The sequence below is a fragment of the Rhopilema esculentum genome, chromosome 1 (assembly GCF_057945365.1).
Source record: "Rhopilema esculentum isolate cy_ngs chromosome 1, ASM5794536v1, whole genome shotgun sequence".
In the NCBI taxonomy this organism is placed as follows: domain Eukaryota; kingdom Metazoa; phylum Cnidaria; class Scyphozoa; order Rhizostomeae; family Rhizostomatidae; genus Rhopilema; species Rhopilema esculentum.
Window position 1 is genome coordinate 3647301 of NC_142815.1, and position 14389 is coordinate 3661689.

The 14389-nt window shown below is 36.4% G+C and overlaps 1 protein-coding gene across 5 annotated transcripts in view; it reads right to left on the reverse strand.

Annotated features, from left to right (window-relative positions):
* Nucleotides 1–14389, reverse strand: part of LOC135690363 (colorectal mutant cancer protein) — a 72184-nt gene that overhangs the window by 26933 nt on the left and 30862 nt on the right. For 3 of the 5 annotated variants that reach the window (XM_065207888.2, XM_065207889.2, XM_089115828.1), the window contains 2 exons: nt 8121–8285; nt 6446–6584 (listed from right to left, as the gene is read on the reverse strand). In XM_065207888.2, the coding sequence (XP_065063960.2) occupies nt 6446–6584; nt 8121–8285 (304 nt within the window). Of the gene's footprint in view, nt 1–6445; nt 6585–8120; nt 8286–9636; nt 11586–11636; nt 12772–14389 lie in introns of those variants that run through there. The other 2 variants (XM_089115887.1, XM_089115778.1) reach the window with 2 other exon arrangements.

The window sequence follows — 14389 nt, forward strand, 5'->3', positions numbered from 1 at the left end:
AACAGTATAGCGATGCCGAATTAAATAGAATCTATATTGGTTGATAGATTCCAGTAACAAAATCTGTTTTGTTTTTATAGCTGCATAAAAACTCAAGGTATTTTCTGCGATTAGTCAACGAGGGAGTTTCATCTGATCCTGGAGATGAGCGAATTTGGTGGCGGAAAAGCAAAATGGTTCAAGATGCAAGGAGATTATCTCGGCAAAGAAGTCTCGGTTAGTTGATGGTATGTTCAAGGCATCTCCTGGTATCATTCAAAAGACATTGGAAGTGCTTTAGAGAAACCAATCAATCTTGCATCAGCTCTGATTTTGAAGTAAATTTCTCAACATCGGTTGTAAACTGGTGTCAAAAAAATGTTTACACTGCAAACTTGAAAAGAACAGACTTACTTTAAAAACGGGCCTAATTGTACAACATCCTCTAAATGATCACCTGCACTCGTTTATTATTTGCAAATGCAGACTTTACGAAATGCCAGCAAAACAACTCATATATCACTCCACAAATGAAATGCTCCGCAACTTCCACGATTTACAAAATTGCCTTTCAGCTTTCAGGTAACGAATGATAACTTTTGCTGGCAAATCTTCCAAACTGCAATGATTTTCCAACCGTTCCAAAATATCTTTGCCCAGATACCTGTCTAGCTTGCAGCTTTTAGCATTTGATTGAGGACATAAGCTGATTATTTAAATTGTCTTTATAAAATGATTCTTCTGAAAAAATTGCGAATTCAATAGGATCGCGTTCAACTGATCCATACCTATTGTTCATTGCCAAAACAAAGTTGCCATCAGATTCAACATTAAATGTTCATAATCGCTTTGATGAAACCGACAAAAGAATAGTCGATTAAGAATAAACTAACACGATTCTCTTCAGGCGACGTACCAAAACACGAACAATTCATGAACTGGATCACGCGAAAAATCGAAAATTCGATGGAGAAAAATTAAACGATTACTCGATACATTTCGACAGTGAAAATGTCAATACATCGAAATATTATGTTCTCAAATCCATGAACTTTTGATATATTACTTTTGTTAAAAATCTTTCGACCGTTAATCAAATTTTATCCCTTTCTGCGACTCCTTGACGCACGATAAACTCAGAAGCGAATTAAAACCAGTGCAAAAACATTCTCAAGAATAAAACAGCAAAATGTTTCCACCATACGTCAAAGTATTTCTCACAGCAATTTGAAAAATTCATGAAACCAAAAGATCAACAAGACACATCTGGGAATTCTCCAGAACAAAGTTTGTCACAAAAATCCAAGATTTTATCCAAGAATAATCTTTTGGCTTTCTGTCAGCAATACTTTAGTCACCTTCGTGAAAACTTTGCATGTTGAATAGAAAAAATCTAAATGAATATATTCAACAAATAAATGAAACCATTGCAATGCAGGTGGCTATATCACGATTCGTATGCACACGCTAAATAGCACATGTTGCAAGAGGCGTCTCCCGATTGAAACCATTATGCTGCGCGTGAAACCATTGCGATGTCCTTTGAAACCTTAGACATGCCCTTTGAAACCTTTGAGATGCTCTTTTGAAACCATTGCGAAATCCAATGAAACCATTGCAATGCACTATAGGACAACCAACTATGTTCACTCCAGAATAATTCACCAATCAAGACGTAATGGTATTTATTGAACTGCACACGATATCACGCTGCGTGTTCCTTGAATGTCATTTTCTAAATTATTTATGAATTGCGACACGAAACTTGGAACACGGAAATTTGAATAACCACGGTAGGAACAAAATGGTTTTATTTAAACCAGCTTAGAGCTGAGTGACTTCAACATGAAGCATGAGTATTTGGTAAGATTTTCATACTTTTTAGAGATGGTTAATCAAGAATCTCTGATCGAAAGATCTGGGGAATGGGCATCTTCGAAATTGTAACATCACGTGCAAAACAAAACAAAGTTTTACAGAGGAAGTCAAAATTGAGAGTTCTCCGAGCAAGGCTCATTTGGACACAAACTAATAAACACTGAACTCAAAACTCAAACATAATAAAACTTTCGGTTTCATGTAGTCTCACAAACCAGGCAAGACTAAAGGTTATTGTACGAAAGTCTGGGGGGATAAAAATAAGCCATACCCACAATTCATTACGAAGACAACAGGCAAGAAAAGGTGGGGCTAGTTAGAAGAAAGTAATGTTACGTGATTCATCAAAGAGGATAAAGGATGAGCAACAGAGGAAAAACAAAAGAAAACTGCAAGATAAAATCTGATTAGATGATGCATCAAATAATATGAAGGAAACATGCATGTTAAGCCCTGGCAAGCAATCAAGGCAACCAAGCCCTAGACTTGCTAATAGTCTCTCCTCTCTCTCTATTAATAACCTGAAAAACAAATTAAGGAAAGAAGGAGAGGGAATGAGAGAATCTGAAAATAAATATTTTTCCTTCCCTCTCTATTTTCTTTTTTTCTTTCTTTGTTTTTCAGATTAATAAATAAGTAAAGAGAGCGAATAAATAAATAAATGAATAAATAAATAAATAAATAAATAAATAAATAGAGAAATAGAGAAATAGAGAAATAGACTTGTAGCAATTCCACCCTAGCCCATGAAAGTGGCGGATAAAAGAAGAAAAATAATAAAAGGTGACTAAATCGACGAAAGACGACAAAAAACGACGAAAGGCGACCAAAAAAGATGAAAGATGACAAATAATGAACGAACGGTCACTAAGTGGCAGCAGAATGCTTTCACTGCAGCAGCAAATCCCAGTAACAGAACATAAAAAGCTGAATTTGATAACGGGATGATTCGCGCACAGAATGTCCAAGACTTTCTTCAACACGAAGTTGGTACAGACTAATTTCAACAAGAAGAAACCAATTCTATGATCTATTTTTGCCAAAAATGAAGACAAAAAATGCCAACACTAGCTCGGAGCAGAAAATTCTACCTTAATTACCGCAATAGCTATTGTTATAACAAACAAAAAGTAAAAAAACTTTGGATCAAGAAGCAACTGTTCTTGATAACATTGTTTTTCAATGAATTTTGTCTCTAATATTGAAATAGCTATACTCATAATGAACAAAAGATAAATAAACTTTGGACCAAGAGAGATGCAACTGTACTTGAAAAGTTTGACTGTATTGAAATGAAAAATAAAGTTATCATACAATACTGACCATAATATCTTACGATAACAAAAAAAATTAGACGATGAATCTCTCAATATTTTGGGAACACGGTTATCAAATAGCCCGTTGAATAATGAGTTTTTGCTTTTCACGATTCTGGTCGTTCACCAACAGATTTGAAGTTGTTCACCAGCTTCAACAGATCTGAAGTCATCAGGGAAAGGGAGAGAGAGAAACGCTACTTCTAATTGGCAAGTTAGTTTTGGGAACTTGACGGCGCCAATAAAGTAAAATTTCGAAGTTTAAAAACTAACATATCGGAACAAACCATAGCTACAATTCGAGCTCCTTCGCAACCTCCAAGGTGAATAGGGTACTGCGAACATTCTTTTCAGCATTTCCCGATTTCTCCTCCCGATGTACACGACATTTTTTCCGTTGACAATAATTTGCACAGGCATATTTTCGACCACGTTAACTCCATCGGTATCAATTTCAGCTTCGCGTTTCACATGATATCAATGCCCCCTGATGGTGGCTATTTTCATGGATTCAAAGGCGAATGATGAAGCTTAAAAGGGAGTTGTGTCTACTGAACACTGTAAGATGCAAATACGGGGGTTGCGTTGTTCTGTCTAGAGGCATCATAATCCATCCTGAACTTAGAATGAAGTCTAACGGGACATCCCGCGGGAAACAATCATAACATTAAAATAAAAACAAATTAACTGACCAAGTAGAGACCCAAATAAAAATTTCTGGAACAAAACTTCAAATGGTGGAAGCAAGGATGTAACAGGTTGAATAACGACAAGGAGTGCAGAAAAGGCGAAATTTCACTTTGGCCTAAAGTGAAATTGCTTATAATAAGGCTATCCAATCGAGGCATGACATCACTATTAGAGCTCAGGCCCTTTTAAGCCATTTTGGCTTGATCCTGAATTGGAATCTTTGGAACTAGGACCTCGTTCGAAAAGACCAAAGGGGCGAAATGTTAGCTGGGGTGATTAGTATCTTTCCGTTTCACAAAGATAAATTCACTGGTCGATGAATTGCATTGTTTTTGTTATTTTCCAATATTCCAGCTTACTGTCTTTTTTAGACCGTTCTTGAAATGCGGAGGAGCGCACATGCTACCCCCGGCTGCACAGTGGCTAGTCAGATGAAAAACAATTTAGCATTGTGTCGCGAAAGCCATTGAGATAGGATTAAAGGTATAGAGGGTGGTGTATGGGCCTAACAGGATAAACATAGGCCTATTGAAAGGATAACTCGATTAAAAAAAACTAAGGTAATCAAATGGTGCTTATTACAAATTAATTTGAGATAGGATGACTGGGTTCCTGAACCAGCAAGCAATTTATGCAGCAAAAATACATCCAATTTGAATGAACCAAAAGACAGAACAATGGAAACTTTGCCAAGGTTTCTTTCGCTTCAAGGCAAAATACGCCATTGATGGGCATTTGAAGAACTGTCACCCTGTATCACATGGGTGATACACGAGGCATAGGTTTATGATTGGAAGGAATCAAGTGAGGTCGTGATTTGATTGGTTAACTCCTGACTGACAGGTTTGAGATAATGGAACAATGGCTTCGAAGCTGATAGTGACGCCGCCATATTGAATCGATCAGAGTGTTTTGAAAACCTATATTTTATCTCCAAAATCGAATATAAAGAACTGCATTGTGTAAAGTCACTGCGAAGTAGACAGCTCATTCGCATTCATAAATAACTGCGGGGTAACGAAACCTAGTTTATTGAAAATTACGTCACAGACATGGGCTCCAACAAAGTCCTTCGCAATTTGAGATTTATAACGTTATGAGGTCAGTTTCACATGAACTTTTCCTGACGGTTTAAGATGAGAATCACCGCCTTTAAGGTTTCTTCAAGTAGAAAATTGTCTTGCAATAACAAGATGATAAACGCTTTAGATTTGAAAAGACGGGAGTGTTCGTTGAATGAATTGTTATGGAAGAGCCTGTCGGATCTTTTAAAAGAATAAAATACATTCTAGGTAGAATATTTTAATGATCATGGCAGAGAGGGACTTTTCAAAGCAAGTACTGGGGAGAGGGTTTTATCATTTCTTCAGCCTAGGGGATATAGCTTTTGCTTGATAAAACACAATATTGGCTCTTTTTATTAAGAACAGAGCTAAGAGATATAGCTTTGTTTGATACAACACAATATTGGTTCTTTTTATTAAGATCAGACGTTTTACCCTTCAAAGACTAGCTGAAATCTTTTTAAAGACCACGGGAACAAGTTGGGATGTCGAAAGTTGAAGTTTATTTACAAAGAAGAAATAAAAGCAACTGCTTGTTAAATGTTAGCCGAGTTAACTGCACGCAAGCTAGTAAATTTTGAATCAGATAATTTGGAACAAACTAAAATTTATCAAAGATATTGAAAACAGAACGAGAGAAATGAATTCAAGAAAGGATAGAAGTTCAATCACTAGTTGTGTGTTTGTGTGCAGCTGGATGAGATGATTTTGTTGAAGTTTCCTCAAAGCTGTATCAAGAAATCTTCATGGAAGTTGAATATTTAACATGTACACAAGACCATGCTGGCCTAATTCTATCACTAATAAAAACATAGAAATTGCTAATGCGATTGGCTTAAAGTAAGAAGATATGAAACAGTCAGAGATTGAATTCGATTTCAGATGACCTAATTAGATTGGATATATGATACAATAAGGCTAAATATTAGCAAGAGGTTTATAAGGGAGACAAAGGTCACTTGTTAGGTCAAAGGTTTAAAGCATTATAAGATGCAAGCGCCAGAATGATTAAAAATTTCATTTTGGACAAAAAGACTAAATCAAAAAACAGAATTATGACTAAAATAAACCACAAAGAAGAAAATCTGTTGAAATAAGAAGCTTAATAAGTAGGGGTTAAAAGACGTAGGATGAAGGACGTAGGTCAAATTCTCAGATGAAAGGGCTTCAGGTAATGATCTGAGGTCATGCAGGTCAGAGTTCATCAAGAACTATAATTGCATATCTTAAGTGGTTGAGATCATTGTCTAAGCAAGATTCATATATGATCACACAACACCCTCTGTTCAAAGGAGAGATATATTCTCTAAAATTGGAGATAGCAATATTGAGCAGGGGGTGAAGGAAATTTCTCAAAACTTTATGTGAAGCCTTGCAATTTTAAACATATGTCAGAGACTGAATTCGATATCAGATGAGTTAATCAGAGATATCGAGTGCGTAAGACAAGTCTCGAACTTTCTCCTCAGCTATGTGTCTAATGCCAAACAAATATTTGATGACAATTATATGACGTACCTTCTTCAGCCTCGAGATCAGATGAACATTGAGACTCCTCTATCTCTTCGTCTTCTTCTATAATCCGGTTTCCAGTAGCCTCGTTCAGTTTTCTAGTCAACTCAGCAATCACACTTTGAAGCTCTGTAACTCTCATCATCTGCAAACGAGGTTAGATACAATAGTTACATCACATGGCCTCGAATCAATTCAAAACAAAAGCATTGAATCTTGCAAGATGCAAGTGTTTTCTTTTTAAAAACATATGAACTGCGATGACCCCTAGAAAAAAGGTCAGAGGTCAGAGGAGACTACTTCGACACCAGCCGATATCACCCTTTATCCCTCATGTACAAAACGCGAAATGAAGAAACCTTTGTGATGTTACCCAAGGCCAAACATATGATAAGCAATACATTATTCTTGATATTATCAAAGGAGAACACGGTGAGAGATTAAAAGTACACAGCACTAATTCGAGAACAAGACCTGAATACAAAACTTATTTATGCTAGGACGATCATTGATGACAAACTAATAGTATTAATCCCAAGCTATATCTTTATTCGATAATTTTTTCAAGGTTTTGAAAAAAATTCGTTCAATGATTTGGCAGAAATTAAAAGAAATTTGTCCCTTCTTTGCGAATGTGTTTTGATAAAAAAAAGCTGTGAAAATGTGATAAACGAAAGACGGAGATTCATAACTGTTCGAGTTACACATTTTTTGTCTTCTTGATGACATCATATTAATATGACATCAAAAAACCAATAACTATCATAAACTTAGACTTGGATATGTTTGAAATTCAAAAAAGGATAGTTGTAGTCTAGTAAGAAAACACAAGCATGAAACACGAAAGAATTGAGGCTAAAAGTAATCATGGAAAGCAAAGATTAGGAATCTATCAAGATGGCGTCACATTAGCCTTATATATTTCAATAAAACAGTTGTTTAAAACGTGTGTTATTTGCTGAGAATTATCATATAGATTAGCGGTATGTTAAAAACATTTGCTATTTTGATGAACAAAGTTGATTCTACAAGACACGGCATTGTTTCCATAGAAACAATAACGTCACTATGGCAATGTTATCATGATGCAATGACATTTTGATAGTGGCGTCAAAATTGTTTTTCTACAAGGGAGTGAAGAAGATTAATAAAACAAAAATTTGACGATTCATCATGGAGTTGGACAATTAATAAACAAACTGAAAATAGGAGTTTTGAGTCTTACGACAAACGTTTGTGATTGGCTAATATTTGCCTATGTGCAATAGCTAGATGACGTGAAAAGCGTTTTGTGGTATTTTGAAGTCAATTCGCGAAAAATCGATGGTAATTTGCATCTTCTACCATATTTTCTCGAATAAGCGCACCGTGCGATTATATCAAAAACTAGTTTCAGATTATGGACATCTGGTTTAAACTTCCCGCGTACGGCATTTTGAGATCATGTGAATCCTTTAGAGAAAAAGGGAGGGACCGATGACTATGAGTCTACCTACGATAGAGACAGGCCAACCTATCGCCTAAAGTTTACACTGACAGGATTAGAAAAACCCAGTTTTCAGAATAACAACGTTGATAAGATTGTTTGGTTTTCGGTGTCATCTGTGTCAAGTATTTAGCAGGGCAGTAGTTGGATATGTGCAACGGTTTAAAGCAAAAAGAAACGAGGTACTGCACATACCTGAGATTGGAGGCGCTCTTGATATTCCTTCTGCATTCTTTGCTTCTCGGCCGAAAGCTGATTCAATTTGCTCTTAAGGCCATCTCTTTCGGCGGTCACGTGATTGAGCCTCGTATTGCTTTCGAATATCTCATTCTTTAACTGCGTCAGTACAGCTAAGTGTAACTAAGGAAAGAAACAAAGCGAGGTCAATACAAGATGTTCTACAAACAGAAACTCTTTGGCTACGTAAGGGATTAGCGATTGATGATTGGTCAAAAGCAAGGAGCCAATCAGCGCACTATTTTTCTGCCACTTTCGATCTGTATCTGGGGTGATCACTTCAGCTTACCTTTCGGTCTTTACCAGGCCTTCATACCCCACGGAGTTATTGATAAAAAAGAGAACGTTCCGTTGGATTGCACAGAGAAGTGTTGGTTGAATATATGTGTTGTGGAATTGTGCATTAATTACAATTAAATACACAAAAAAGGATGAACTAAATAAAAACACCGTAACTCCTGTCTTCTAAATGAACAGGAAAAATTATATAAACATAATGTAATCAATTCTTCGTACACAAAAAATCAAAGAAGAAAACAAGAAAATGCAGTGCAACTTTGTTCGTCCTGGACGTTACATTATTCACCAATTTGTAATGGATGCAAAATCATTACTCTCTGCACCTTTCATTGTTGAACCCTGAAACTCGAATTCCTTTGAAAGTCCAAAGAAAACGATGGCCATATGAGAACACAAACGAAATCTGAACAGGCAATGATTTTGCGAAGAGCTCCTTACATCAACTCATTTTTAAATAGGAAGCAGATAACTTTCTTCGACGCAAGTAGTAATAAATAAGATCAAAGAAGAGCTTAAAACACATTGTTTTTCTTCTAATTTTTCGTCTGAGACTGGGCATACTTTTACGTTGACTTTGAGTTTGTTAAATCGAACTTCGATGTTCTTAAATAGTTTTTTCCTTGTATAATAAATACTGTACATGCGAAAGAAGCGATCCCTGTATCGCTTATACCAGTAAGGGACTCAGTGTACAAAACAGAAAAGAAATTGTCTCGGCTTCAAATGATCCCCATGAATTACATTTGAATAACCACAGAATGTTTTCCCATGAGCCTTAGGGTACTGGATCAGTTCTAGACACCCAGCCACCCCTCCCCTCTCTTGTCGCTCTCTGTTAAGTTACGCAGTTCCTGACAAGGGACAAATCACTCCATGAAAATCTCGTGCATTTTGATGGAAATCCTTAATTCAAAAATCCCTGGAAATCTTTTTGTATTCATGGAAATCTCGTAGGCTACTTGCAACAGTGAGTTGCCCCTCGGCTACTGCCATCTTTAAGTACGTGATTCTAATGTCTCCTATCAACCATCCTAGCGATTTAAATAGTACTTATGTTTACAACTTCTTGACAATAGCTTGAAAAGACTATGACAGATAGTTAAAAAACTTTTTCTGACAAACTCAAAACAAACGAATAAACAACACAAGCTGTGGTTAATACAATTCAATATACCTTGTTATTGCATGTGTCTTTGACATTAACATTTTCATCTGTAGGACTGGAGCGCCTGCGACGGTTATGGCGCCCAAAACGATTCCACAACATTCTTGCGATTAAAAGTTTACACAAACATCTTTGCAGGCGATTAATTGATTAACCAACATCCAGTAACAAACGATAAAAGCATTCCGTGCTTTAGCGCCATGCAGCTTGCGACAAAATACACGATTAATACAACTTAGGCCCACGTTTAGAGACTTCGCTATGCTGAAAACACGAGTTTCAATATTCTGTGTGAAAAAGAGCGGAGCTTGCTGAATCAATTGGGTGTACTCGAAAGAAATGTCTACCAATTAAATATTTATTAGCTTGTGGAAAATAACCTTGAATCTATTCGATTTTGTGTGAATATTGATAAATTGAAGGTAATCAAAGGTGAATAGGGACATCTAAATAACATAGCGGGTATGTGAATATAAATGGAGCAATAGATATACTTGCGGAACAACACGGTGTAAAAGCCGGAATACAGACTAGCGGAACAAAGAGTTTGATTATAGAAGGAATTTTTGGGTTTGGTCATGCCTTTTATATGAATAAATACACAAGAATACCGTCGAAGCATATTTTGTGCATAAAAATGCTGAAGGAATAATGATTCACGAACAGGCTGTCATATCTTCAAAAGGCTGTCATATAGTGTGAAGTTCAAATCGGACTTTTTGGGTTGAAATGGCCCAAAAACATAACATTCAAATAACATCGAAACGGCGATTTTCTGAATATCTGAAAAAGCATAAAAGCAGAAGATTCGGAAAATTCGGAAAATAGAAAAAATTATTCTTCCATCCAAATGTACCAACAAAGCTCGGCTTTTTCTAGTTTAAGTATTCCATACTCTGGACGAAAGCCAAAAAGCAAATGTTTATTTCAACATCATCTGAACAAAACAAAATTAATACACCTTCAATCCGCAGTTCTGAGAACCGCAGTCCTTCGATCCGAAGCCTTCATTTGCTATTCCAGATACAATATTCCGCGATTTACACGCGTGATGAGATCCTGGAGTCAATCACGTTCTCACGTTTAGTAACTTGAACTGCAATTATTTTCTCATGCCGTATAATTCACAGGCCAAATTTAATTACCGGAATAATCAAGCAACCGGCAACAGCTGACGTAAATGATCGACTCTTAAAAATACAAAAATATTTCAAAGATTTCCAAACAACGATCTACAACGAATATGACGGGCTTTTTTCCTCTCAGTTTTTTGCACATCTCATTTCGAACACTAAAGGGTTGGGAACGGCATAAATTTTTTAACATACTAATTTCAAACAGGAACAATTTATGATAGCTTGAAGGCTCGCATTGGTTATGTTAAGCAGTAACATGTACCTAACCAGGGTTGGTATTATGGAAGTATTTTGTTTTTTGCACAATCTGGGTTTTCCAGAAAATGCTGCCCGATAGCAGAATCGCAGGTTTTAGTTGTACTTTTAGAGCTGCAAGACCGAGGTGGCTGTTCTTAATGCCAGAAAATCCCCTAATTAGAGAACGAGACCCCGCCTGGTCATGAACTGCGTCTATCAGAATCTAGACCGAGCAAAGCAGGTCTTTGATATGAAAACTCTCTTGTATTATATCAAATTTTAGCCCTCATGCCGCAGTAATTAGCCCCTTTGGGGGTACCAGGGCTTCAGAGACCTCAAGAAAGTAATGGGGGCGAGGTTTAAGAACATAAATCGCACAGAAAGGTTTCTTCAAAAACATGTACACATGTTCAAAAACAACATATCTATTTCTCTAATGCATCTTCTCCAATTTCTAGAAGTAAAATGCAGCTTGAGAATTTTACGAACTTCCTAAGGAATTTTCGATAGAATTAAACAATGTTTTGATAAAAGAAACAAAAAATTAGACTTCAATCTCGAATTCGTTCTCAAATTTTATCATTCCTAGCAAATGAATTTTTCCATTATATATTAAAAAATATGATGAAAATTTACCGGACTAAACTTGGGCGATTTCAAAAATCCACGAAGTTTCTTCATCTTTAGATCAAATTCCAAGAAACCAAAAAAACGAAGCCATTACACAGTCATATTGATACAACTTCCTCGTGCACCGCTGATCGTAGAGAATCACCCACGTGAATGTGTGTAGTAAGAAGATTTGTGTTCATTGATACGGCTCACTCAAAGACCTTGCAAGGAGGGTACCCGCATTCGAAAACAATGCGGGTGCTTTTGACCTGGTATGAAACCGTAACAATTTTACAACTGCTGCGGATCACGGCTGGTGGGTATGCTCGATTTTATAGGAGTTCGCGATTTTTAAATGAACGTTACGAACTAACTTGTAATTTTCCTTTCATTAAAGAGAATTAATGGATATAGAAATGGGTAACAAACTCGTCTATTAATAGCGACCAGTCACGATAGAATCTTCTTTTGTCCATGCAGTTATGTCCTTGGATACAGCTCAATGCCAACTCAAATTGAATAGAACTTATTATCTTTTTAGATCACTGTGATAAAAGGCCTTTGATTCTGTTTAACTTCGCCCACATTGCTTGCCTTTTAGAAAAGTGTTTTTTTGTTCTTGAAAATGAGAAGAAAGGGAAGGAACGAAAGAGAAACGAAACATGGCGAAAAGGAGGACCTAACCATCTTAGTTGGAACATGCTGAAAATGATAGATGATGAAGGTTGAATATGGTTGATCATGGTGATTATGATGGGCGATCACTACTTACTACCATGCTGATTGATGATTACAATGATTGAAAGTGATCATGGTGATTGGTTGTGATTGATTATGGTGATCAATTATTATGATTGATTATGATAAGAGATTTCTACTAGCTACAGAGATGATTGGTGATTACAGTGATTGATAGTGATCATAATGATTGGTGATGGCTGATGATTGATTATGGTCATCAATGATTTTGCTTAACTACAAAAAGATATCTATATTAATTACAGTGATGATTGATGATTATAATGATTGAATGATTTATGGTGATTGACGATGGTCTATGGTGATCATAAAGTCTTTGATTATCATCATCATTGTGATAAAGATGATTCATGATAACGATCGTTGAAAACGGCGATCATTACCATAAGGATGGTAACTATGATCGTAAAACTGATGCTTCAAGAACCACCTACAAATACATGCCTCGGGCGCTCGTGACCAAAACTCCAACAAACTGTTACTACAAATACCAAAACATTATGACGTCACACCTTACCATTCCCCTGCCGCTTTACAAACAAGAATAGAACAGAAAAGCCGACAACTATAAGATGAATTCGACCTGCTGCGGTGCTTTTTCCAATTACTCAAACTACTTGAATACCCTGTTGAGCGACTGAATGAGTTTAGAGACCGTGAATTTTGTTTGTTTTGTAGCATGGACAACTATGCCATTCATGAAATCATCACATGGAGATCTAGAGACTTGAGTGTGACCTCAGAAAAACTCTATTTTTAGAATTTTGGCTTGTATCATAAAGGAATGGGCAGAAACCAAATTACAGCTATTTGATGGGTGAAAAGGCAGTGTTCATGTGACCATATCTCAGTCAATTTGTGACACAGTAAACTGGTTTCGCACATTTAGAAAAAATTAAAGGTCGTCCTATCTGGACAGTATCTTTCGGAGGAAACCTTCATATAAATTTTAGAATCAAGAACAAAGCTGTTATGCTTATTTGAAGGGATTTTTCTGAGAAATTCAGCTTGAAAATTCAAAAAGCTCCAGGGCATTCAAATTTTGGCAACTATAATGTGTCTAAAGCAGGGTTGGTGACTATTCTCTATAAGTTTAAAGACGGATTGTTTGAAAACGTTTTTCTCGTAAAGTTCACGAACAAAAACCTACTACAAAATATTTAGTCTTAGCGTATGCTTGTATTTTCGCAGAAATATTTATTTAAAAATTTAACGTCGACTAGATACCCATAAACGGAGTAATGGAATTTTCGCGAAACCCATATGTTTTTTCAAAATAATTTTCGAAATATAGTTCGAGTCGTTATGACGTCAAACGTGCCCAGTCTTCTTGCTAAAAACAGAATATAATGATAGGCAGCCCTATGTATAACGTTTCAGAAGAAGCTTTACGAGTATCGAGATCAAATAACTTTAATACTTCAAGGTTTTAAATACGATGTCTTAAACTTTAAACCGTGGACCGAGCTATGCAGAATTCAAAGAGCCAACATCTTTTTATATCAACAAAAACTTTAATATTTATTCACAACCAGAAATCACTATTCCATCACCGCATGTTACAATCTCCCTATCTGATTTTATAGCTAACATGCTGCGCTCTAATTCGCTGCGCACGCCGCTGCACAGTACCATTATGACTCAACCTCACTTTACAACATACGAGATTTGCCCTGACGGTCCTTTAACTGGGTCACAGGTTCCCAAATGCAACGAATTACAATGCAGCAGGTCCGCATCTTGTTAAGTCAACTGTGTGGATTTTTGAATTATTCCACGCGACTTTCCGATTTGATTTGGGCCTAGCACCTGGCAGAACTGTGATAAAACATCACCAGCGCTGGGGTATTCATGAAATTGCAAAAATCTTGCTTTCATTCAAAAGAAGCCTTCCCTTTATCGCTTATACCAGTAAGGGACTCAGTGTCTTTCACAGCGTCAGCCTCTTGCATCATATAACAATAATAATAAATGAATGAATGAATAAACGAATAAATAAATAAACAAGGTAGTACGGG